Here is a 23,002-nt window from a genome sequence, read left to right on the forward strand (position 1 = left end):
CTTCCTTCCTTCCTTCCTTCCTTCCTTCTTCCTTCCTTCCTTCCTTCCTTCTGAATCCTTGTCTTCCTTCCTTCCTTCCTTCTTTCCTTCCTTCCTTCCTTCTGAATCCTTGTCTTCCTTCCTCCCTCCTCCCTTTTTCTTTCTGTCTGCCTTCCTACATTCCTGCCTTCCTTCCTGCTAAACCCTTGTCTTCCTCCCTCCCTCCCTCCCTCCCTTCCTTCCTTCCTTCCTTCCTTCCTTCCTTCCTCGTTCCTTCCTTCCTTCCTTCTGAATCCTTGTCTTCCTTCCTCCTTCCTCCCTTTTTCTTTCTGTCTGCCTTCCTACATTCCTGCCTTCCTTCCTGCTAAACACTTGTCTTCCTTCCTTCCTTCCTTCCTTCCTTCCTTCCTTCTGAATCCTTGTCTTCCTTCCTTCCTTCCTTCTTTCCTTCCTTCCTTCCTTCTGAATCCTTGTCTTCCTTCCTCCCTCCTCCCTTTTTCTTTCTGTCTGCCTTCCTACATTCCTGCCTTCCTTCCTGCTAAACCCTTGTCTTCCTCCCTCCCTCCCTCCCTCCCTTCCTTCCTTCCTTCCTTCCTTCCTTCCTCGTTCCTTCCTTCCTTCCTTCTGAATCCTTGTCTTCCTTCCTCCCTCCTCCCTTTTTCTTTCTGTCTGCCTTCCTACATTCCTGCCTTCCTTCCTGCTAAACACTTGTCTTCCTTCCTTCCTTCCTTCCTTCCTTCCTTCCTTCCTTCCTTCCTTCCTTCTGAATCCTTGTCTTCCTTCCTTCCTTCCTTCTTTCCTTCCTTCCTTCCTTCTGAATCCTTGTCTTCCTTCCTCCCTCCTCCCTTTTTCTTTCTGTCTGCCTTCCTACATTCCTTGCCTTCCTTCCTGCTAAACCCTTGTCTTCCTCCCTCCCTCCCTCCCTTCCTTCCTTCCTTCCTTCCTTCCTCGTTCCTTCCTTCCTTCCTTCTGAATCCTTGTCTTCCTTCCTCCCTCCTCCCTTTTTCTTTCTGTCTGCCTTCCTACATTCCTGCCTTCCTTCCTGCTAAACACTTGTCTTCCTTCCTTCCTTCCTTCCTTCCTTCCTTCCTTCCTTCCTTCTGAATCCTTGTCTTCCTTCCTTCCTTCCTTCTTTCCTTCCTTCCTTCCTTCTGAATCCTTGTCTGCCTTCCTCCCTCCTCCCTTTTTCTTTCTGTCTGCCTTCCTACATTCCTGCCTTCCTTCCTGCTAAACCCTTGTCTTCCTCCCTCCCTCCCTCCCTCCCTCCCTTCCTTCCTTCCTTCCTTCCTTCCTTCCTTCCTTCCTTCCTCGTTCCTTCCTTCCTTCCTTCTGAATCCTTGTCTTCCTTCCTCCCTCCTCCCTTTTTCTTTCTGTCTGCCTTCCTACATTCCTGCCTTCCTTCCTGCTAAACACTTGTCTTCCTTCCTTCCTTCCTTCCTTCCTTCCTTCCTTCCTTCCTTCCTTCTGAATCCTTGTCTTCCTTCCTTCCTTCCTTCTTTCCTTCCTTCCTTCCTTCTGAATCCTTGTCTTCCTTCCTCCCTCCTCCCTTTTTCTTTCTGTCTGCCTTCCTACATTCCTGCCTTCCTTCCTGCTAAACCCTTGTCTTCCTCCCTCCCTCCCTCCCTCCCTTCCTTCCTTCCTTCCTTCCTCGTTCCTTTCCTTCCTTCCTTCTGAATCCTTGTCTTCCTTCCTCCCTCCTCCCTTTTTCTTTCTGTCTGCCTTCCTACATTCCTGCCTTCCTTCCTGCTAAACACTTGTCTTCCTTCCTTCCTTCCTTCCTTCCTTCCTTCCTTTCCTTCCTTCTGAATCCTTGTCTTCCTTCCTTCCTTCCTTCTTTCCTTCCTACCTTCCTTCTGAATCCTTGTCTTCCTTCCTCCCTCCTCCCTTTTTCTTTCTGTCTGCCTTCCTACATTCCTGCCTTCCTTCCTGCTAAACCCTTGTCTTCCTCCCTCCCTCCCTCCCTCCCTTCCTTCCTTCCTTCCTTCCTTCCTTCCTTCCTTCCTCGTTCCTTCCTTCCTTCCTTCTGAATCCTTGTCTTCCTTCCTCCCTCCTCCCTTTTTCTTTCTGTCTGCCTTCCTACATTCCTGCCTTCCTTCCTGCTAAACACTTGTCTTCCTTCCTTCCTTCCTTCCTTCTGAATCCTTGTCTTCCTTCCTTCCTTCCTTCTTTCCTTCCTTCCTTCCTTCCTTCCTTCCTTCCTTCTGAATCCTTGTCTTCCTTCCTCCCTCCTCCCTTTTTCTTTCTGTCTGCCTTCCTACATTCCTGCCTTCCTTCCTGCTAAACACTTGTCTTCCTTCCTTCCTTCCTTCCTTCCTTCTGAATCCTTGTCTTCCTTCCTTCCTTCCTTCTTTCCTTCCTTCCTTCCTTCTGAATCCTTGTCTTCCTTCCTCCCTCCTCCCTTTTTCTTTCTGTCTGCCTTCCTACATTCTTGCCTTCCTTCCTGCTAAACCCTTGTCTTCCTCCCTCCCTCCCTCCCTCCCTTCCTTCCTTCCTTCCTTCCTTCCTTCCTTCCTTCCTTCCTTCCTTCCTTCCTTCTGAATCCTTGTCTTCCTTCCTCCCTCCTCCCTTTTTCTTTCTGTCTGCCTTCCTACATTCCTGCCTTCCTTCCTGCTAAACACTTGTCTTCCTTCCTTCCTTCCTTCCTTCCTTCCTTCCTTCCTTCCTTCCTTCCTTCCTTCCTTCCTTCTGAATCCTTGTCTTCCTTCCTTCCTTCCTTCTTTCCTTCCTTCCTTCCTTCTGAATCCTTGTCTTCCTTCCTCCCTCCTCCCTTTTTCTTTCTGTCTGCCTTCCTACATTCTTGCCTTCCTTCCTGCTAAACCCTTGTCTTCCTCCCTCCCTCCCTCCCTTCCTTCCTTCCTTCCTTCCTTCCTCGTTCCTTCCTTCCTTCCTTCTGAATCCTTGTCTTCCTTCCTCCCTCCTCCCTTTTTCTTTCTGTCTGCCTTCCTACATTCCTGCCTTCCTTCCTGCTAAACACTTGTCTTCCTTCCTTCCTTCCTTCCTTCCTTCTGAATCCTTGTCTTCCTTCCTTCCTTCCTTCTTTCCTTCCTTCCTTCCTTCTGAATCCTTGTCTGCCTTCCTCCCTCCTCCCTTTTTCTTTCTGTCTGCCTTCCTACATTCCTGCCTTCCTTCCTGCTAAACCCTTGTCTTCCTCCCTCCCTCCCTCCCTCCCTTCCTTCCTTCCTTCCTTCCTTCCTCGTTCCTTCCTTCCTTCCTTCTGAATCCTTGTCTTCCTTCCTCCCTCCTCCCTTTTTCTTTCTGTCTGCCTTCCTACATTCCTGCCTTCCTTCCTGCTAAACACTTGTCTTCCTTCCTTCCTTCCTTCCTTCCTTCCTTCCTTCCTTCCTTCCTTCCTTCTGAATCCTTGTCTTCCTTCCTTCCTTCCTTCTTTCCTTCCTTCCTTCCTTCTGAATCCTTGTCTTCCTTCCTCCCTCCTCCCTTTTTCTTTCTGTCTGCCTTCCTACATTCCTGCCTTCCTTCCTGCTAAACCCTTGTCTTCCTCCCTCCCTCCCTCCCTCCCTCCCTCCCTCCCTTCCTTCCTTCCTCGTTCCTTTCTTCCTTCCTTCTGAATCCTTGTCTTCCTTCCTCCCTCCTCCCTTTTTCTTTCTGTCTGCCTTCCTACATTCCTGCCTTCCTTCCTGCTAAACACTTGTCTTCCTTCCTTCCTTCCTTCCTTCCTTCCTTCCTTCCTTCCTTCTGAATCCTTGTCTTCCTTCCTTCCTTCCTTCTTTCCTTCCTTCCTTCCTTCTGAATCCTTGTTTTCCTTCCTCCCTCCTCCCTTTTTCTTTCTGTCTGCCTTCCTACATTCCTGCCTTCCTTCCTGCTAAACCCTTGTCTTCCTCCCTCCCTCCCTCCCTCCCTCCCTCCCTCCCTCCCTCCCTTCCTTCCTTCCTTCCTTCCTTCCTTCCTTCCTCGTTCCTTCCTTCCTTCCTTCTGAATCCTTGTCTTCCTTCCTCCCTCCTCCCTTTTTCTTTCTGTCTGCCTTCCTACATTCCTGCCTTCCTTCCTGCTAAACACTTGTCTTCCTTCCTTCCTTCCTTCCTTCTGAATCCTTGTCTTCCTTCCTTCCTTCCTTCCTTCTTTCCTTCCTTCCTTCCTTCCTTCCTTCCTTCCTTCCTTCCTTCTGAATCCTTGTCTTCCTTCCTCCCTCCTCCCTTTTTCTTTCTGTCTGCCTTCCTACATTCCTGCCTTCCTTCCTGCTAAACACTTGTCTTCCTTCCTTCCTTCCTTCCTTCCTTCTGAATCCTTGTCTTCCTTCCTTCCTTCCTTCCTTCTTTCCTTCCTTCCTTCCTTCTGAATCCTTGTCTTCCTTCCTCCCTCCTCCCTTTTTCTTTCTGTCTGCCTTCCTACATTCTTGCCTTCCTTCCTGCTAAACTCTTGTCTTCCTCCCTCCCTCCCTCCCTTCCTTCCTTCCTTCCTTCCTTCCTTCCTTCCTTCCTTCCTTCCTCGTTCCTTCCTTCCTTCCTTCTGAATCCTTGTCTTCCTTCCTCCCTCCTCCCTTTTTCTTTCTGTCTGCCTTCCTACATTCCTGCCTTCCTTCCTGCTAAACACTTGTCTTCCTTCCTTCCTTCCTTCCTTCCTTCCTTCCTTCCTTCTGAATCCTTGTCTTCCTTCCTTCCTTCCTTCCTTCTTTCCTTCCTTCCTTCCTTCTGAATCCTTGTCTGCTTTCCTCCCTCCTCCCTTTTTCTTTCTGTCTGCCTTCCTACATTCCTGCCTTCCTTCCTGCTAAACACTTGTCTTCCTTCCTTCCTTCCTTCCTTCCTTCCTTCCTTCCTTCCTTCTGAATCCTTGTCTTCCTTCCTTCCTTCCTTCCTTCTTTCCTTCCTTCCTTCCTTCTGAATCCTTGTCTGCTTTCCTCCCTCCTCCCTTTTTCTTTCTGTCTGCCTTCCTACATTCCTGCCTTCCTTCCTGCTAAACCCTTGTCTTCCTCCCTCCCTCCCTCCCTCCCTCCCTTCCTTCCTTCCTTCCTTCCTTCCTTCCTCGTTCCTTCCTTCCTTCCTTCTGAATCCTTGTCTTCCTTCCTCCCTCCTCCCTTTTTCTTTCTGTCTGCCTTCCTACATTCCTGCCTTCCTTCCTGCTAAACACTTGTCTTCCTTCCTTCCTTCCTTCCTTCCTTCCTTCCTTCCTTCCTTCCTTCCTTCCTTCTGAATCCTTGTCTTCCTTCCTTCCTTCCTTCCTTCTTTCCTTCCTTCCTTCCTTCTGAATCCTTGTCTTCCTTCCTCCCTCCTCCCTTTTTCTTTCTGTCTGCCTTCCTACATTCCTGCCTTCCTTCCTGCTAAACCCTTGTCTTCCTCCCTCCCTCCCTCCCTCCCTCCCTTCCTTCCTTCCTTCCTTCCTCGTTCCTTTCTTCCTTCCTTCTGAATCCTTGTCTTCCTTCCTCCCTCCTCCCTTTTTCTTTCTGTCTGCCTTCCTACATTCCTGCCTTCCTTCCTGCTAAACACTTGTCTTCCTTCCTTCCTTCCTTCCTTCCTTCCTTCCTTCCTTCCTTCTGAATCCTTGTCTTCCTTCCTTCCTTCCTTCTTTCCTTCCTTCCTTCCTTCTGAATCCTTGTCTTCCTTCCTCCCTCCTCCCTTTTTCTTTCTGTCTGCCTTCCTACATTCCTGCCTTCCTTCCTGCTAAACCCTTGTCTTCCTTCCTTCCTTCCTTCCTTCCTTCCTTCCTTCCTTTCTTCTTTCCTTCCTGCCTTCCTTCTGAATCCTTGTCTTCCTTCCTCCCTCCTCCCTTTTTCTTTCTGTCTGCCTTCCTACATTCCTGCCTTCCTTCCTGCTAAACCCTTGTCTTCCTCCCTCCCTCCCTCCCTTCCTTCCTTCCTTCCTTCCTTCCTCGTTCCTTCCTTCCTTCCTTCTGAATCCTTGTCTTCCTTCCTCCCTCCTCCCTTTTTCTTTCTGTCTGCCTTCCTACATTCCTGCCTTCCTTCCTGCTAAACACTTGTCTTCCTTCCTTCCTTCCTTCTTCTCTTCCTTCCTTCCTTCCTTCCTTTTGAATCCTTGTCTTCCTCCCTCCCTCTTCCTTCCTTATTTCCGAATCCTTGTCTTCCTCCCTCCCTCCTCCCTTTTCCTTCCTGTTTTCCTTCCTTGCTTCCTTCCTTCCTTCCTTCCTTCCTTCCTTCCTCGTTCTTTCCTTCCTTCCTTCTGAATCCTTGTCTTCCTCCTTCCTTCCTCCCTCCCTCCTCCCTTTTTTCCTGTCTGCCTTCCTACCTTCCTTCCATCCATCCAACCATCCATCCTTCCTGCTTTCCATCCTTCCTGCTAAACCCTTGTCTTCCTTCCTCCCTCCTTCCTCCCTTTTCCTTCCTTGTTTCTGAATCCTTCCATCCTCCCTCCCTCCCTCCCTTCCTTCCTTCCTTCCTTCCTTCCTTCCTTCCTTCCTTCCTTCCTTCCTCCCTTTGAATCCTAGACCCCAGGGCTACCTATCCAAACTCTCCTGACAGGTGGCCATCCCGCCTCTCATAGAATCTTAGGTTCATAGAGTTGGAAGGGCCCCCCAAGGGTCATCCAGCCCCCCCCCCCCTTCTGCCTGAGAGAGCAACCCAGCCTGTGCTTGGAAACCTCCAGAGAAGGAAACCCCCCAGGCTCCCAGGCGGAAGCAGATTCTCCCCTTGGCCCGCTCTTGCCGCTCTCTCTCTCTCTCTTGGGGGGCATGGCTCTTCCTGGCGTGTCAGCCCCCCTGGCTGTGCCGTGTCCCGGCCTGGAGAGCAGGGGAAGCAAGCCTGGCTGCCTTTTCCTCAGGGGGCTTTCTGTCTCTTCTCTCTTTCAGGGGGGGTTTGCGCCCTGCTTCCTGGGCTCCTTCCTGGCTCTGGCCGGGGCCCTCAACGGCCTCTCCCTGGAAGAGAACTGGAGCAAGATCAAGCGGGTGAGCAGGAAGGCGCCCCCCCCTGGAGGGGGGTGCCCTGGGGAAGGCCCCCTGGAAAGGGCCTTGCGGGAGGGGAGGGGGGAAGGAGGGAAGGAAATAAGGGAGTGAAGGAGGAGGGAGAGAGGAAGGGAGGATAAAAGGAGGGAAGGAAGGAGAGAGGGAGGGAGGGAAGGGGAGAGGGAGGAAAAAGGAGGGGGGAGGGAGGAGAGAAGGAAATAAGGGAGGGAAGGAGGAGGGAGAGAGGAAGGGAGGATAAGGGGAGGGGAGGAAGGAAGGAGGGAGGGAGAGAGAGAACGAAGCTAGGTTGGAGGAAGGGAAGGAAGGAAGAGGGAATGAAGGAGGGGAAAAGGGAGAAAAAGAAAGAATGAAAAAGGATGGAAGAAGAAAGAAAGAAAGAAGGAAGGAAGGAAGGAAGGAAGGAGGGAAAAGGGGAGAGAATGAAAGAAAGAAGGAGGGAAGAAAGAAAGAAAAGAGGGAAGGAAGGAAGGAGGAAGGAAGGAGGGGGAAAGTGAGAAAAAGAAAGAAAAGAAAAAGAAAGGAGGAAGAGAAAGTAATATAGAAGGAAGGAAGGAAGGAAGGAAGGAAGGACAGACAGAAGTGGGGAAGGAAGGAAAGAAAGAGGGATAGAAGGAGGGGAAAGAGGAGAGAATGAAAAAAGGATGGAAGAAGAAAGGAAGGAAGGAAGGAAGGAAGGAAGGAAGGAAGGAAGGAAGGAAGGAAGGAAGGAAGGAAGGAAGGGAAAGGGGGGAGAATGAAAGAAAGAAGGAGGGAAGAAAGAGAGAATGAAAGAGGGAGAAAGGGAGAAAAAGAAAGAAAGAAAAGAAAGAGGAGGAGGGAGAGAAAGAAATATAGAAGGAAGGAAGGAAGGAAGGAAGGAAGGAAGGAAGGAAGGAAGGAAGGAAGGAAGGAAGGAAGGAAGGAAGGAAGACCATTTGGCCAAGATCAGAGGCAGAGGCAGCCCTAGGTAATTTTCAATGGTAAGCAAACAGTATTTTGGCGCAGCCCCCCCCCCCCAACCAATCACCAATTTCTGTTGGTTATGGAGGTCCTGTGTGCCATGTTTGGTTCAGTTCCATCATTGGTGGAGTTCAGAATGCTCTTTGATTGTAGGTGAACTATACATCCCAGCAACTACAACTCACATATGCCAAGGTGTATTTTCCCCAAGAGCGCCTCAAGGGCACCTCTGGGCAAAACCAACTCTACTGCAAAGGCTTACTTTGCGTAATGGCTTGAGCCGCCCCTGATCAGAGGATTGCCCTTCCTATCAGTCTCCCTTTGCCATTCCTTGTCCTCACAAGGCAAAGCATCCCCTGAAGCCATGAAAAGGGGGGTGGGGGTGTCCAGGGGTCTCTTCAGCCCCTCGGCCCCTCCTCTGGCTGACCCTTGGGCAAAGGCACCTCTCAGCCAGTCATCTCTGCGGCCTGGTGAGGAGATTGGGCAGGAGGGTCCCCTTCAGGCTCCAAGCCCCACAGCCCCAAAGAGCTGGGCTCCTTCATGGCTGGAGGCCTCAGAGGGCCACTCCACCCCAGCCTTCTAGCAATGCACCCCCCCCCCAAATAAAGCAGGCCACCCAAAGCAATAGTGGTGCAGGCAGCACCAATGCTCCAGATTCTGACCCCCCCCTTTATTGTGTGGGTGGGCCGCCCCTCTCCTGCCCCCCCCCCCCCTCCGAGAGTGTGTCATTCCATTCATCCTTGTGAGTCTCCTTCACGTCCCTCCTCGGATGTGTCAGAGAGGGACACACAAACACACTTTGGCACCGACTCCCTCTGCGCCTGCCAGGGAACAGCCCTCGCTTGCGTTGATGTTGGGGGGGGGGGGGAGAGAAAGGGTGACTTTGGAGGGGGGAGGAAAGTTAAGGGTGGGAAAGAAGGAAGGAGAGGAAGGAAGGAAGGAGGAAGAAAGGGGAAAGGAAGGAGGGAGAAGGAAAAGGAAGGGAGGAATCATGCAATTGGAAGGGACCCCGTGGGCCATCCAGTCCAACTCCCCCCCCCCCCACATGCAGGAGAAGTGCCCCCCCCCCCCCCGACAGATCATATAATCAATCAATAAGCCCAAGGGTACTCAGGGCGGTTTCCAAGATAGGGAAAGCTTTGGACTTCTTACATACAGGCATTCAGGATATTCAGGAAAAAACATTAAAACAAAGCATCATTCTATATAACAGGCGTACGTATTTAAATTTAAAATCCCATTCAGTACTAATTTCTATGGGGAGAGTTCAGTTATCCATGCCTAGAGTTCCAGAGTGGGCCTCCACAACTATGAGAGGGTTGGGATGGCCATCCAAGAGGGAGAAGGAAAGGAAAAGGAAATGGGAAAAGGAAGGAAAGGAAAGGAAATGGAAAAAAAAAGAAGAGAAGGGAAAGGGAAAGGGAAAAAAAAGAAGGGAAAGGAAAAGGAAAGGGAGGAAAAGAAAGGAAAGGAAAGGGAAAAAAAGAAGGGAAAAGAAAGGGCAAGGTAAAGAAAAGGGAGGAAAAAGAAGGGAAGGGAAGGAAAGGGAGAAAAAGAAGGGAAAGGAAAGGGAGAAAAAAGAAAGGAGAGGAAAGGGAAAGGAGAGGAGAGGAAAGGAAAGGGAGAAAAAAGAAAGGAAAGGAAAGGAATGCGAGAAAAAAGAAAGGAAAGGAAAGGGAGACAAAAGAAGGGAAGGGAAAGGAAATGAACACAAGAAAAAAGAAGGGAAGGGAAAGGAAAGGGAGGAAAAGAAGGGAAAGGAAAGGAAAGGGAAAAAAGGGAAAAGAAAGGGCAAGGGAAAGGAAAGGGAGGAAAAAGTAGGGAAGGGAAGGGAGAAAAAGAAGGGAAAGGAAAGGGAGAAAAAAGAAAGGAGAGGAAAGGGAAAGGAGTGGAGAGGAAAGGAAAGGGAGAAAAAAGAAGGGAAAGGAAAGGGAGAAAAGGGAAAGGAAAGGAATGCGAGAAAAAAGAAAGGAAAGGAAAGGGAGGAAAAAGAAGGGAAAGGAAAGAGGAAAGGGAGACAAAAGAAGGGAAGGGAGGAAATGAACGTGAGAAAAAAGAAGGGAAGGGAAAGGAAAGGGAGGAAAAAGAAGGGAAGGGAATGGAGAAAAAAGAAGGGAAGGGAAAGAGAAAGAAAAGGGAGAAAAAGAAGGGAAGAGAAAGAAAGGAAAAAGAGAAAAAAAGAGAAAGGAAAGGGAGAAGAAGGGAAGGGAAAGGAAAGGAAGAAAAAAGAAGGGAAGGGAAGGAAGGAGAGAGGAGGGGAAATGAAAGGATAAAGTCTCTCCATCTCCTTTCCTTCAAGTAGTTTATGGAAGGGAGTCACTTTTTGAAGCCAGGGGGTGGGGAGGGCCCTCTTTGCAGCCACTGAGTTGGACCCCCCACCTCTCCCTTTTTGCCCAGTTCAGGAAGTCTGGAGGTGGGCCTTCTAAACTGGGAGGCGTTCTCCGCCTCCCGAAATACACATGCGTGGGATGGACATTCAGGTGGACATGACTTCCCATTCAAAGGCCGCATTTGAGCCTTTGGGGCCACCCTGCCTCCCGCCTCCTTGACCGCTTGATATCGTTCCTGGTTGGCATGGCTGGACCTCCCTCCGGACAACCGGACAGCTGAATGAGAGTGGTCATCTTGACCCGGCACCCCTTTCCTCCGCCTGGTATTCATGAAAAGCGTTGGAGGCGAGAGGCCTCTGTTGGCTGTCCCCCATCCACTGTTTGTCCAGCCAAGCAGGCCCAGCCAGGCCGGACACCAGAGGCGGTGGTGAAGCTGTTTGCTCAGCAGAGATGACGCACGCATGGCGAGAGGGAGGGAGCGCCTTTGGAAGGACCCCTCCCTCCCTGGATGCCTCCCTTTGGAGACCTTGGAAGGGAGGGGGCCCCAGAGACCCCCCCTGCCCCACATCCTGCCCAAATGGGGCATTCACCCCACTGGGGATCTGAATGAGAAGGGGGCTGGGTCATGGTGGAGCATGGAAGAGCGCCTCGTTCATGGTTTCTGGACTGGAGTAGTAGTAGTAGTAGTAGTAGTAGTAGTAGTAGTAGTCCTAAGTTGTTGTAGCTATTTACACCCCACTTCCTTCTCTCCTGGGCCTCCCACACACATACACTCACCTCCCTGACCCCCTGGACCTCTGTCCCAACGTCTTCTGCTGCTATGCTTTGTCCCCCAAAAGAAGGCAGATTATTATTATTATTATTATTATTGTAATGTAATATATTGTATATACATATAATATTTATAATATTATGCTTTGTCCCCCAAAACAGGGCAGATTATTATTATTATTATTATTACTATTATTATTATTGTAATATAATATAATATATTGTATATACATATAATATTTATAATATTATGCTTTGTCCCCCAAAACGGGGCAGATTATTATTATTATTATTATTATTATTATTATTATTAATAATAATAATAATATATTGTATATACATATAATATTTATAATATTATGCTTTGTCCCCCAAAAGAGGGCAGATTATTATTATTACTGTTACTAATAATACAATATAATATAATAATTGTATATACATATAATATTTATAATATTATAATGGACTCCTCTCTCACAATTATACTTTTATTCCTATCTCACCCAGAGTTTTAACATATTAACATTTTATCTCGTGCATTTGGCCCGCCCTTTCTGTTCGATTTTGTTATGTTACTTTGCACTGTTTAGTTTATCTTATTTTGTTACTTTATGTATTTCGTTCTTGGTGTAATTTTTCTGTTGTTTTGTGTCTAACTTAGCTAATGTTAGCTGTCCTGAGTCCCCTTTGGAGAGATGGTGGCAGTGTATAAATAAAGTTTTTTTTTAATAATAATAATAATAATAATAATAATAATAATAATAAAGGTAAAGGTAGTCCCCTGACCTTAAGTCCAGTCATGTCTGACTCTGGGGTGTGGTGCTCATCTTCATTTCTAAGCCGAAGAGCCAGCGTTGTCCGTAGACACCTCCAAGGTCATGTGGCCGGCATGACTGCATGGAGCGCCGTTACCTTCCCGCTGGAGCGGTACCTATTGATCTACTCACATTTGCATGTTTTCAAACTGCTAGATTGGCAGAAGCTAGGGCTGACAGCGGAAGCTCATGCCGCTCCCTGGAATCGAACCTGCGACCTTTCGATCAACAAGCTCAGCAGCTCAGTGCTTTAACCCACTGCGCCACCGGGGGCTCCAATAATAATAATAGTAATAATAATAATAAAAATGGAGCCCCCGTTAGCGCAGTGGGTTAAAGCACTGAGCTGCTGAGCTTGTTGATCGAAAGGTCGCAGGTTCGATTCCAGGGAGCGGCGTGAGCTTCCGCTGTCAGCCCTAGCTTCTGCCAACCTAGCAGTTCGCAAACATGCAAATGTGAGTAGATCAATAGGTACCGCTCCGGCGGGAAGGTAACGGCTCTCCATGCAGTCCACATGACCTTGGAGGTGTCTACGGACAACGCCGGCTCTTCGGCTTAGAAATAGAGATGAGCTCCAGAGTCCCAGAGTCAGACATGACTGGACTTAATGTCAGGGGACTACCTTTACCTTTACTACTAATAATTATTATTATTATTATTATTTATTAATACAATATAATACTATTAATAATAACAATACAATATTATAAATATATATTTTTATATTACATGTATTATTACTAATAATATAATAAATAATGATAATAAAACTTTATTTATACCCCGCTACCATCTCCCCAAGGGACTCAGTGCGGCTTACATGAGGCTGAGCCCACAATATAGTAATATACAATACTGATATTGTGCTATGCTAATAATATAATATATTGTATGTATAAATATAAATGTCTTGTAAGCCACTCTGAGTCACCTTCGGGGTGAGAAGGGCGGCATAGAAATGCCGTAAATAGATAAATAAATAGATAAATAAATAAATAGATAAATAAATACTATGATTGATCCCTCATTTAACACCTCATTTAGCACAGATTAACACCTCCCAGCAACAGATTTTCCCAGGCTCAGGCAGGCCTTCAAATGCTAATGAAGGTGATCAGCTAAACATTCACACCTAGCTCCAGCAGGGAAGAGCTCCTTGCCCCACCTCAGCTATTCCAAAGATATATAAACCCATTTTTCCTACTTCCAACAGACCTCACACCTCTGAGGATGCTTGCCATAGATGCAGGCGAAACGTCAGGAGAAATGCCTCTAGAACATGGCTCTATAGCCCGAAAAAACCCACAAGGACCTAGATCCCTCATTTTCTCTCTCCACAGGGAGTCTCAAAATAGCTGACATTCAAAGCATTTCAATACAATTTAAAATCTACCCATATACAAACAAATATTGGCACTGGGGAGGGAGGGGTCCCTGATTCAGGGCTCACCTGCCCCTCGAAAAGGAATGGGCAGCTGAACCCCCCCCCCCCCCGGCCACCCATCCTTGTATGTCTGGGGCTGATGGGAGCCACTCTGAGCCAGTGGGGTGGAGTGGCCCTCCTGCCTTAGGCAGCCTACCTGACCCTGACTGCTCTCTTGCAGGACTATGCAGACGCCCTGATCACCAACTACTATGTGAGTAGGCCTTCAATGGAGACATTGGGCTTTGAGGTCTGAGGGTGGGCCGGAGACCCCCAAAGACCTTTGGCCTGCACTGCCCCTCCATTTCCCTCTTTCTCTTTGTCTCAGATCTGGCCAGCTGTGCAGGTGGCCAACTTCTACTTCGTCCCCTTGAACCACAGGTACGTCCCTCTACCTGCTCCTCCTATCCCCCCCTCCCTTCTGCCCCCTCCCTGGACACTGAACTTTGACCCTCCCCTCTTCTCCCCTCCCCTTGCAGGCTGGCCGTTGTCCAGGTTGTGGCCATCGTCTGGAACGCCTACCTCTCCTGGAAGACCAACCAACTCTGAGGAAGCAAGATGGATGGCAAAGTTGGGGGGGGGGCACCGAGAGATGAACACCCCCCTTAGATTCTGCCTCACCCCATGACCTTATGCTCCACAAACACAAACACATTGTGGATGTCGGAGATCAAGATCCGTCCAGTGAGCACCAGGTGCAAACCCATGCATCCGGCAGCCTTCAGGGTCCAGTTGGCTAGTATCCGGTCAGTGGAGCCCCCTCTGCCCTGGACATTGGGAGAAGGGGGGGTGCTTGGCCACTGCCTTGCTACAAGTCTGGGACCCCCATCTCAGGGGTGATGGTGTCCCTCTGCAAAGCAAGGGTTGGACTAGATGGCCTCTTGTAGAGTCCTAGAGTTGGTAGAGACTTCGTGGGCCATCCAGTCCAACCCCATTCTTCCAAGACACAGGACAATCACATTCAAAGCACCCCCGACAGATGGCCATCCAGCCTCTGTTTCAAAGCCTCCATAGAAGGAGCCTCCACCACACTCCGGGGCAGAGAGTTCCACTGCTGAACAGCCCTCACAGTCAAGAAGTTCTTCCTCATGTTGAGTTGGGAGAGACCTGGTGGGCCATCATCCAGTCCAACCCCATTCTTCCAAGACACAGGACAATCGCATTCAAAGCACCCCCGACAGATGGCCATCCAGCCTCTGTTTCAAAGGCTGGATGGCCATCTGTGGTCTCTTCCCGCTCTTGCACTTCCGAGCCACGAGCCCAGGCTGACGTGTCTGGGAAGAGGCTTCCGTCACCCATCCGTCCATCTCCCCCCCCCCCCCAACCTGGGCTTTTGGTCTCCTTTGGGGCAGGTTGGGGGGTAGGCCCCCTTTGCTGTCCAGGGCGGGGGTCTTGTGTGAAATAAACTGCTGTGACCTTCCACTTGGCCTCCTGGAGTTTGTTTGTTGGCTTGGAAAAGAGCAAAAATAATACAACCTAAATATTTATAACTTTGTTGTTGTTCATTCGTTCAGTCGTCTCCGACTCTTCGTGACCTCATGGACCAGCCCACGCCAGAGCTCCCTGTCGGCCGTTACCACCCCCAGCTCCCTCAAGGTCAGTCCAGTCCATTTATAACTAGGTGGATCCAAGTCTGACTTGGCCACAGTAGTCCACGCTCTGGTTACACCCCGTTTAGACTACTGCAACGCTCTCTACGTGGGGTTGCCTTTGAAGACTGCTCGGAAGCTTCAGATGGTCCAACGATCGGCAGCCAGGATGCTAACAGGAGCGACACTCAAAGAGCATACAACTCCTCTGTTGCGCCAGCTCCACTGGCTGCCAGTTTGCTACCGGGCACAATTCAAAGTGATGGCTTTAGCCTATAAAGCCCTAAATGGTTCTGGCCCAACCTACCTATCTGAACACATCTCCTCCTATGAACCAGTTTGGACGTTAAGATCGTCTGGGGAGGCCCTGCTCTCTGTCCCGCCTGCATCACAGGCGCGCTTGGCGGGGACGAGAGACAGGGCCTTCTCAGTGGTGGCCTCTCGGCTATGGAACGCCCTTCCCACAGAAATTAGATCGCCCCCTCCTTTTTGGCATTCAGGAAGAGAGTGAAGACCTGGCTGTTCGAACAAGCATTTGATTAAACAGTGTTTAACATAGGAATACGGAATAAGGGATGACGAGACTGGATTCTGATTTTACTGTTGAGGCGCTCATGATTGTTATACGGACGTTTAATTGTTTATGTTACAATTGTTTTTAATTGCTCTATACTTGTTCGTGATGTTTTGTATTGATGTTGTTCACCGCCTTGAGTTGCCTGAGGGCTGAGAAAAGCGATATAGAAATAAAGTAAATAAGTAAATAAATAAATAAATAACTAGCCATCCCCTGCCATGCGTTGCTATGGCCCAGTCTCTGTATATGTGTTTTATGTGTGTATATATATTTGTGTATATGTGTATATATGTGTGTTTGTGTCTATATAATAATAATAATAATACCTCTGAGGTATTGTTACTACCTCTGAGGATGCTTGCCATAGATGCAGGCGAAACGTCAGGAGAGAATGCCTCTAGAACATGGCCATATAGCCCGGTAAAACCTACAACAATTATTATTATTATTATTATTAAACTTTATTTGTACCTCGCAAGCATCTCCCGAAGGATTCGATGCGGCTTACACAGGCCGAGGCCTCAACAACACAACATAACAATACAATTTAAGCAAATCAAACAATTAAAAACAGAATAAAGCAAAGTAAACAACAGGCACAATACACTAAAACACAATAAAACTAGGCCGGGCCAGAGTAATGCGTGCAAGATGATGTGACAGGAGGTGTATATGGGGCTTCTAGGGCAAGTGCGATGTGCGGTGTGCAACAATAATTGGTTCTGGTAAAGTGCTTATGGGATTTGATAGTGGAGATTTCCTAATTGGGGAAGGCGCATCGGAAAAGCCAGGTCTTCAAGTTCTTTCTGACGACAACCCATTCACCTCTAGCTCCAGCAGACAATAGTCCTTTGTCCCACCCTGGTCTTTCCACAGATATATAAACCCCTTTTCCTAGTTCCAAGAGACCTCTCTCCCTCTGAGGATGCTTGCCATAGATGCAGGCGAAACGTCAGGAGAGAATGCCTCTAGAACATGGCTATACAGCCTGAAAAAACCTACAACCACCCAGTGATTCTGGCCATGAAAGCCTTCCGTAATACAGTAATAATGTTGTTCATTCGTTCAGTTGTCTCCAACTCTTCGTGACCTCATGGACCAGCCCACGCCAGAGCTCCCTGTCGGCCGTCACTACCCCCAGCTCCTTCAAGGTCAGTCCAGTCCCTTCAAGGATGCCATCCATCCATCTTGCCCTTGGTCGGCCCCTCTTCCTTTTGCCTTCCACTTTCCCCAGCATAATTGTCTTCTCTAGGCTTTCCTGTCTCCTCATGATGTGGCCAAAGGACTTCCACTTTCCCTCTCGTCTCCTTCCCTCCAGTGAGCTTTAGTCGGGCTTTCTTTCCTGGAGGATGGACTGACTGGATCTTCTCGCAGTCCAAGGCACTCTCAGCACTTTCCTCCAACACCACAGCTCAAAAGCATCGATCTTCCTTCGCTCAGCCTTCCCGAAGGTCCATCTCTCACATCCGTAGGTGACTACAGGGAAGACCATGGCTTGGACTAGGCAATGGATCTTGGTTGCCAGTCTGATGTCTCTACTCTTGACTATTTTATCGAGATTGGACATTGCTCTCCTCCCAAGAAGGAAGCGTCTCCTGATTTCCTGGCCACAGTCTGCATCTGCACTCATCTTTGCGCCTAGAAATACAAACCCTGTCACGGCCTCCACATTTTCTCCCTCTATTTTCCAGTTGTCAATCATTCTTGTTGCCATAATCTTGGTTTTTTTGACGTTTAGCTGCAACCCGGCTTTTGCGCTTTCTTCTTTCCCCTTGATGAGAAGGCTCCTCAGCTCCTCCTCACTTTCGGCCATCAGAGTGGTGTCATCTGCATATATGAGGTTGTGAATGTTTCTTCCAGCCATTTCCACCCCAGCCTTGCATTCCTCAAGCCCCGCACATCCTCGCATGATGTGTTCTGCATACACGTTAAAAGGGTTGGGTGAGAGGATGCAGCCTTGCCGTATGCCTTTCCCAATCTTGAACCCGTCTCCTGTTCCGTTGTCAGTTCTTCTTCCTGTGGCTCCTTGGTCCTTGGACAGATTCCTCAGGAGAGTTTCGCTCATGACATCATTGAGGTGCTCAAGCTCCAGCGCCACGACGAGGCGGTGATCCTTTGCTGGAGACAATAATAGTAATCCTCACAACCTCTGAGGGTGCTTGCCATAGATGCAGGCGAAACGTTAGGAGAGAATGCCTCTAGAACATGGCCATATAGCCCGGTAAAACCCACAAGAATTGAGTGCTTCCAGCCATGAAAGCCCTTGACAACCAAGCACAGCTTAACACCCCTCAACAAAAGATTTCCCCAGGCTCAGCCAGGCCTTCACATGCTAATGAAGGTGGTCAGTTGAAACATTCACACCCAACTCCAGCAGACAAGAGTCCTTTGTCCCACCCTGGTCATTCCACAGATATATAAACCCTTTGTCCTAATTCCAACCGACCTCACTACCTCTGAGGATGCTTGCCACAGATGCAGGCGAAACGTCAGGAGAGAATGCCTCTAGAACATGGCCATATAGCTCAGAAAAACCCACAGGAACCTAATGTAATAAAACTTTATTCATACCCTGCCAAAGGGATGTTGCTCCTGATTTGAATGGTTGAGGGCTTCTTCGGGGGACCTGGGTCTGCCTTGGGGGGGGGGTGTCCCTCCTTCTCCCCCCTCCCTCCCTCCCCCCCTCCCTCCTGGTCCTTTGCTGACGTCAATGGCGCTCCGGCATGAATGGACGGAGCGTTTAAAGGTCCGAGGGAGAGCGGCCAAAGAGAGAGAGAGAGAGAGAGAGAGCCAGGGAAGAAGACCCCGCACCACCTCCAAGACCACCACCACCTTCTCCTTCCTCCCGGGCTGAGGATGCGGCCCCCGGCCCCCTTCTTCTCGACCCCCCTCCTCCTGCTGTGGCTCCTGCTGGTGGTGGCCCTCCTGGTGGCCTGCCCTCCGGTGGCCGGGCTCGGGCGGAGAGGGGGCTTGAGCGGCATTGGCGGGGGCAGGGGGCGGGCCCAGGGCGGGGGTCTGCTCCTGCTGCTGCTCGGCGGAGGGACGCCCCCTCGGAGGGACGCCCCCTCTCTCTCCCTCGCTCCCCAAACCCTGGTCTCCCAGAAGGCGGAGGGACCCCCAGAGGACATCCAGACCCACCCCCCCTTGCTTCTCTCTGGCATTGGCGGGGGCAGGGGGCGGGCCCAGGGCGGGGGTCTGCTCCTGCTGCTGCTCGGCGGAGGGACGCCCCCTCGGAGGGACGCCCCCTCTCTCTCCCTCGCTCCCCAAACCCTGGTCTCCCAGAAGGCGGAGGGACCCCCAGAGGACATCCAGACCCACCCCCCCTTGCTTCTCTCTGGCATTGGCGGGGGCAGGGGGCGGGCCCAGGGCGGGGGTCTGCTCCTGCCGCTGCTCGGCGGAGGGACGCCCCCTCGGAAGCGCCTCTCGCCTTCCTTCTCGCCTTCCCCGGCGGCCAACCCGCCTCTGTCCCTGGACGTGCCCTTCCTGCTCCTCCGGGAAATGGTGGCCCTCTCTCGAGCCCAGAGCCTCCAGGAGCAAGCCCGCAAGAACAGGGTCCTCCTCGACGACGCCGGAAGGAAGTGAAGGAGGAAGGAAGCGAGGGAGAGGTGAAGGAAGAGATGAAGAAGGAAAGGAAAGAAGGAAGGAAGGAAGGAGAGAGAGGACGAAGGAGAGGAGGAAGCCAGAGAGGAAGGGAGAGAGGAAGAGATGAAGGAAGGAAGGAAGGAAGGAAGGAAGGAAGGAAGGAAGGAAGGAAGGAAGGAAGGAAGGAAGGAAGGAAGGAAGGAGAAAGACGACGAAGGAGAGGAGGAAGCCAGCGAGGAAGGGAGAGAGGAAGAGATGAAGAAGGAAAGGAAAGAAGGAAGGAAGGAAGGAAGGAAGGAAGGAAGGAAGGAAGGAGAAAGACGACGAAGGAGAGGAGGAAGCCAGCGAGGAAGGGAGAGAGGAAGAGATGAAGAAGGGAAGGAAGGAAGGAAGGAAGGAGAGGCCTCCCCAGGAAGGAAGAGAGGAACTCGGAGCCCTGAAGACCCTCCTGAGGCTCCCTCTGGCTCTTGACTCTCTCTCTCTCTCTCTCTCTCGGGGGTCTCTCCCCTTGAGAGACCCCCAACACGGAAGCAAAGGAGGGAGGGAGGAAAGCGAGAAGGAAGCAAGGGAGAGACGAAGGAAGAGATGGAGAAAGGAAGGAAAGAAGAAACTCCGAGCCCTGAAGACCCGCCTGAGGCTCCCCCTGGCTCTTGACTCTCCTTCGGGGGTCTCTCTCTCTCTCTCTCCTTCCGAGACCCCCGGGGTTCCTCTCTCTTTTAATATTTATATGTTGTCAAGATTTCCAAGCGTGTGGTGTCTTCTTTTCACGACGGGCGCCCTTGCTCCCCAAACCCTGGTCTCAAAGAAGGCGGGGGGACCCCCAGGGGACATCCAGACCCACCCACCCCCCTTGCTTCTCTCTGTCCCTCCAAGCGCCTCTCTGGGAAGCCCCCCGAGGAGGAGACCCCGCCGCAGAGGGAGTGAGCAGCCTTTCTCTCCGCCGTCGGGGGGCTCTCCTTCTGCCTCAGCTGCCTGCCTGGAGGAGGGACACCTGTCGGGAGGGCTTTGGGGGTGCTTTCCCCGCATCAAGGCGGTAGGGGCTTCTTCTTTGGAGGCTTTGTTGGGGGGTGCTTTGAATGTAGTTTCCCTGCTTCTTGGCAGAATGGGGTTGAACCCTCCCTCCCTCCAGGAGTTTTGGGCTCCCACTCCCCCCCCCCCATTCCTCACAGCCTCAGACCCACCCCACCCCCTCCCCACCCCCACCTGGAGGAGGGACACCCGTCGGGGGGGCTTTGGGGGTGCTTCAGGACGGAAGGGGGTGGGTTGGGTGGCCTTGGGAGGTCCCTCCCAACTCTGTCATCCTGTGGTTCTACTCTAAGGGCCCCACCCCACCCACCCCCCAGGCGCTTAAGCGTGCAAGGAAGGGGAAAGGGCAAAGGCAGGGGCCTGAGGCTGCGAGGAATGAGGGGAGGGGGAGTCCCAAACACCTGCAGGGAGGGAGGGAGGGGGGAGGGGAGGGGGTCCTCAGCTGGGTCGTGAGGAGGCTGCCGCTTGAGTCCCGCCCCCCGAGAAGGAGACTCGGCTGAAGAGGGAGTGGGCAACCTTTCTCGCCGTCGGGGGGCTCTCCCTCTGCCAAGGCTGGCTGCCTGGAGGAGGGTCATCTGTCCGGAGGGCTTTGGTGGTGCTTTCCCCGCATCAAGGCAGAAGGGGGTCGGACTGGATGGCCTTGGGGGGTCCCTTCCGACTCTGGGATCCGGCGAGTCTCTGGTTTGAGGCAAGGTCTCTTTTCCTGGTGAGCATCTGTCGGGGAGGCTTGGGTCGGGTGTCCCTTCGGGGCAAAAGGAGATGGGTTGGGTGGCCTTGGGGGTCCCTCCCAATTCTGTCATCCTGTGCTTAATGGCGGGGGGGGGGGGGGGGAGGTGAGTGGGAGCAATGACCCCCGCCCGGGGAGAATGAAGGTGGCGCCCCTCCAGGACATTCCTGAGCCCCCCCCTCCAGATTTCCAAGCACCCCCGGCAGAGGCCCGCCCGGTCTCCGCTGGGAAGCCTCCAGAGAAGGAGACCCCGCCGCAGAGGGAGTGGGCAGTCCAGGTGTGCCCACTCGTGAGCCAAGTCGTGGCTCCTGCCACTTGGCGGTAGGGGTTCGGGCTGGATGGCCTTGGGGGGTCCCCTCCGACTCTGGGATCTGGCGAGTCTCTGATTCGGGGCGAGGTCTCTTTTCCTGGTGAGCGTCTGTCGGGAGGGCTTGGGTCGGGTGTCCCTTCGTGGCAAAAGGAGATGGGTTGGGTGGCTTTGGGGGGTCCCCCCCAACTCTGTCATCCTGTGCTTCTCCTCTAAGGGCGGGAGGAGGTGAGTGGGAGTAATGACGCCCCCCATGACATTCCTGACCCCCCCCCTCCAGATTTCCAAGCACCCCCGACAGAGGCCCGCCCGGTCTCCGCTGGGAAGCCTCCAGAGAAGGAGACCCCGCCGTAGAGGAAGTGGGCAGCCCTTCTCTCCGCCACCGGGGAGCTCTCCTTCTGCCTCGGCTGGCTGCCTGGAGGAGGGTCACCTGTCGGGAGGGCTTTGGTGGTGCTTTCCCCGCATCAAGGCGGTACGGGCTTCTTCTTTGGAAGCTTTGTTGGGGGTGTTTTGAATGTAATTTCTCTGCTTCTTGGCAGAATGGGGTTGGGCTGGATGATGGCCCCCCAGGTCTCTTCCCACTCTTTTAGGATTCTATGGTTCTAAGACAGAAGGGGGTCAGACTAGGTGGCCTTCGGGGGTCCCTTCCGAGTCTCTGGTTCCAGGCGGGGTCTCTTTTCCTGCACTTTGTGTGTCTATACACCAGGCCTGGGCCAGCTTGAGCCCTCCCCACTCCTTCCAGGAGTGTTGGGCTCCCACTCCCCCCCCCCATTCCTCACAGCCTCAGACCCACCCCACCCTCACCTCACCCCCCCATCCCCACCGCACCCCACCCCACACCCAACTCCCACCCCACCCCTCCCCACCCCCCAGGCGCTTAAGCGGACAAGGAAGGGGAAAGGGCAAAGGAAGGGGCCTGAGGCTGTGAGGAATTGGGGAGGGGGAGTCCAAAAATCCTGCGGGGAGGGAGGGGGGAGGGGGGTCCTCAGCTGGGTCGTGAAGAGGCTGCCCCTTGAGTCCCGCCCGGTCTTCTTTCTCGGGAGGTTTTGAAGCCAAGGCTGGGCCAGTGGGCATCTGTCGGGAGGGCTTGGGTCGGGTGTCCCTTCGGGGCAGAAAGGGTGGGTTGGGTGGCCTTGGGGGGTCCCTCCCAACTCTGTCATCCTATGCTTCTCTTCTAAGGGCGGGGGGGGGGAGTTGAGTGGGAGCAATGCCCCCCCCCCGCCCGGGGAGAATGAAGGTGGCGCCCCTCCAGGACATTCCTGACCCCCACCCCCTCCAGATTTCCAAGCACCCCCGGCAGAGGCCCGCACAGTCTGCATTGGGAAGCCTCCAGAGAAGGAGACTCGGCTGAAGAGGGAGCTCCGCCGGGGAGCTCTCCCTCTGCCTCGACTGCCTCGCTGGAGGAGGGTCACCGGTCGGGAGGGCTTTGGTGGTGCTTTCCCCGCATCAAGGCAGAAGGGGGTCAGGCTGGATGGCCTTGGGGGGTCCCTTCCCACTCTGGGATCCGGCGAGTCTCTGGTTCGAGGCCAGGTCTCTTTTCCTGGTGAGCATCTGTCGGGGGGGGGGGGGCTTGGGTCGGGTGTCCCTTGGGGGCAAAAGGGGGTGGGTTGGGTGGCCTTTGGGGGGGGTTCCTTCCAACTCTGTCATCCTCTGCTTCTATTCTAAGGGCGGGCAGGGGGGGGGAGGTGAGTGGGAGGTGAGGGGGGAAGGGCCCTCAGCTGGGTCTTGAAGAAGGGAAAGCACCACCAAAGCCCTCCCGACAGGTGACCCTCCAGCCAGCCGAGGCAGAGGGAGAGCTCCCCGGGGGGGGGAAGGGCTGCTCACTCCCCCCCCCCCCGAGTCCCACCCAGTCTTCTTTCTCGAGAGGTTTTCAAGCCCAGGATGGGCCAGTGGGCATCTGTCGGGAGGGCTTGGGTCGGGTGCCCTCCCTCCCTCCTTCCAGGAGTTTTGGGCTCCCACTCCCCCCATTCCTCACAGCCTCAGACCCTTTCCTTCGCCCACCCCCATCCTCACCCACAGCCCACCATAACCCACCCCCCCACTCCACCTCACCCCCCCACTCCACTCCCA

The 23,002-nt window shown here is 52.3% G+C and overlaps 2 protein-coding genes across 2 annotated transcripts in view; both read left to right on the forward strand.

Annotated features, from left to right (window-relative positions):
- Nucleotides 1–14,546, forward strand: part of MPV17 (mitochondrial inner membrane protein MPV17) — a 37,439-nt gene extending 22,893 nt beyond the window's left edge. Inside the window, exons 4-7 of the mRNA XM_067470158.1 lie at nt 6,733–6,828; nt 13,306–13,338; nt 13,453–13,505; nt 13,604–14,546. Of these exons, the coding sequence (XP_067326259.1) occupies nt 6,733–6,828; nt 13,306–13,338; nt 13,453–13,505; nt 13,604–13,673 (252 nt within the window). The 3' untranslated portion in view covers nt 13,674–14,546. The remainder of the gene's footprint in view (nt 1–6,732; nt 6,829–13,305; nt 13,339–13,452; nt 13,506–13,603) is intronic.
- Nucleotides 14,547–18,146: 3,600 nt separating this feature from the next.
- On the forward strand, nt 18,147–18,872 carry UCN (urocortin). The gene has a single exon (XM_067463186.1). The coding sequence runs from the start codon at nt 18,147–18,149 to the stop codon at nt 18,870–18,872; it is 726 nt and encodes a 241-aa protein (XP_067319287.1).
- The last annotated feature ends 4,130 nt before the right edge of the window (nt 18,873–23,002 follow it).

Source organism: Anolis sagrei, chromosome 1, assembly GCF_037176765.1.
Source record: "Anolis sagrei isolate rAnoSag1 chromosome 1, rAnoSag1.mat, whole genome shotgun sequence".
In the NCBI taxonomy this organism is placed as follows: Eukaryota; Metazoa; Chordata; class Lepidosauria; order Squamata; family Dactyloidae; genus Anolis; species Anolis sagrei.

Excerpts from the sequence above, each read along its gene's own strand:
- UCN (XM_067463186.1), top strand. The coding sequence starts at position 18,147 with ATGCGGCCCCCGGCCCCCTTCTTCTCGACCCCCCTCCTCCTGCTGTGG.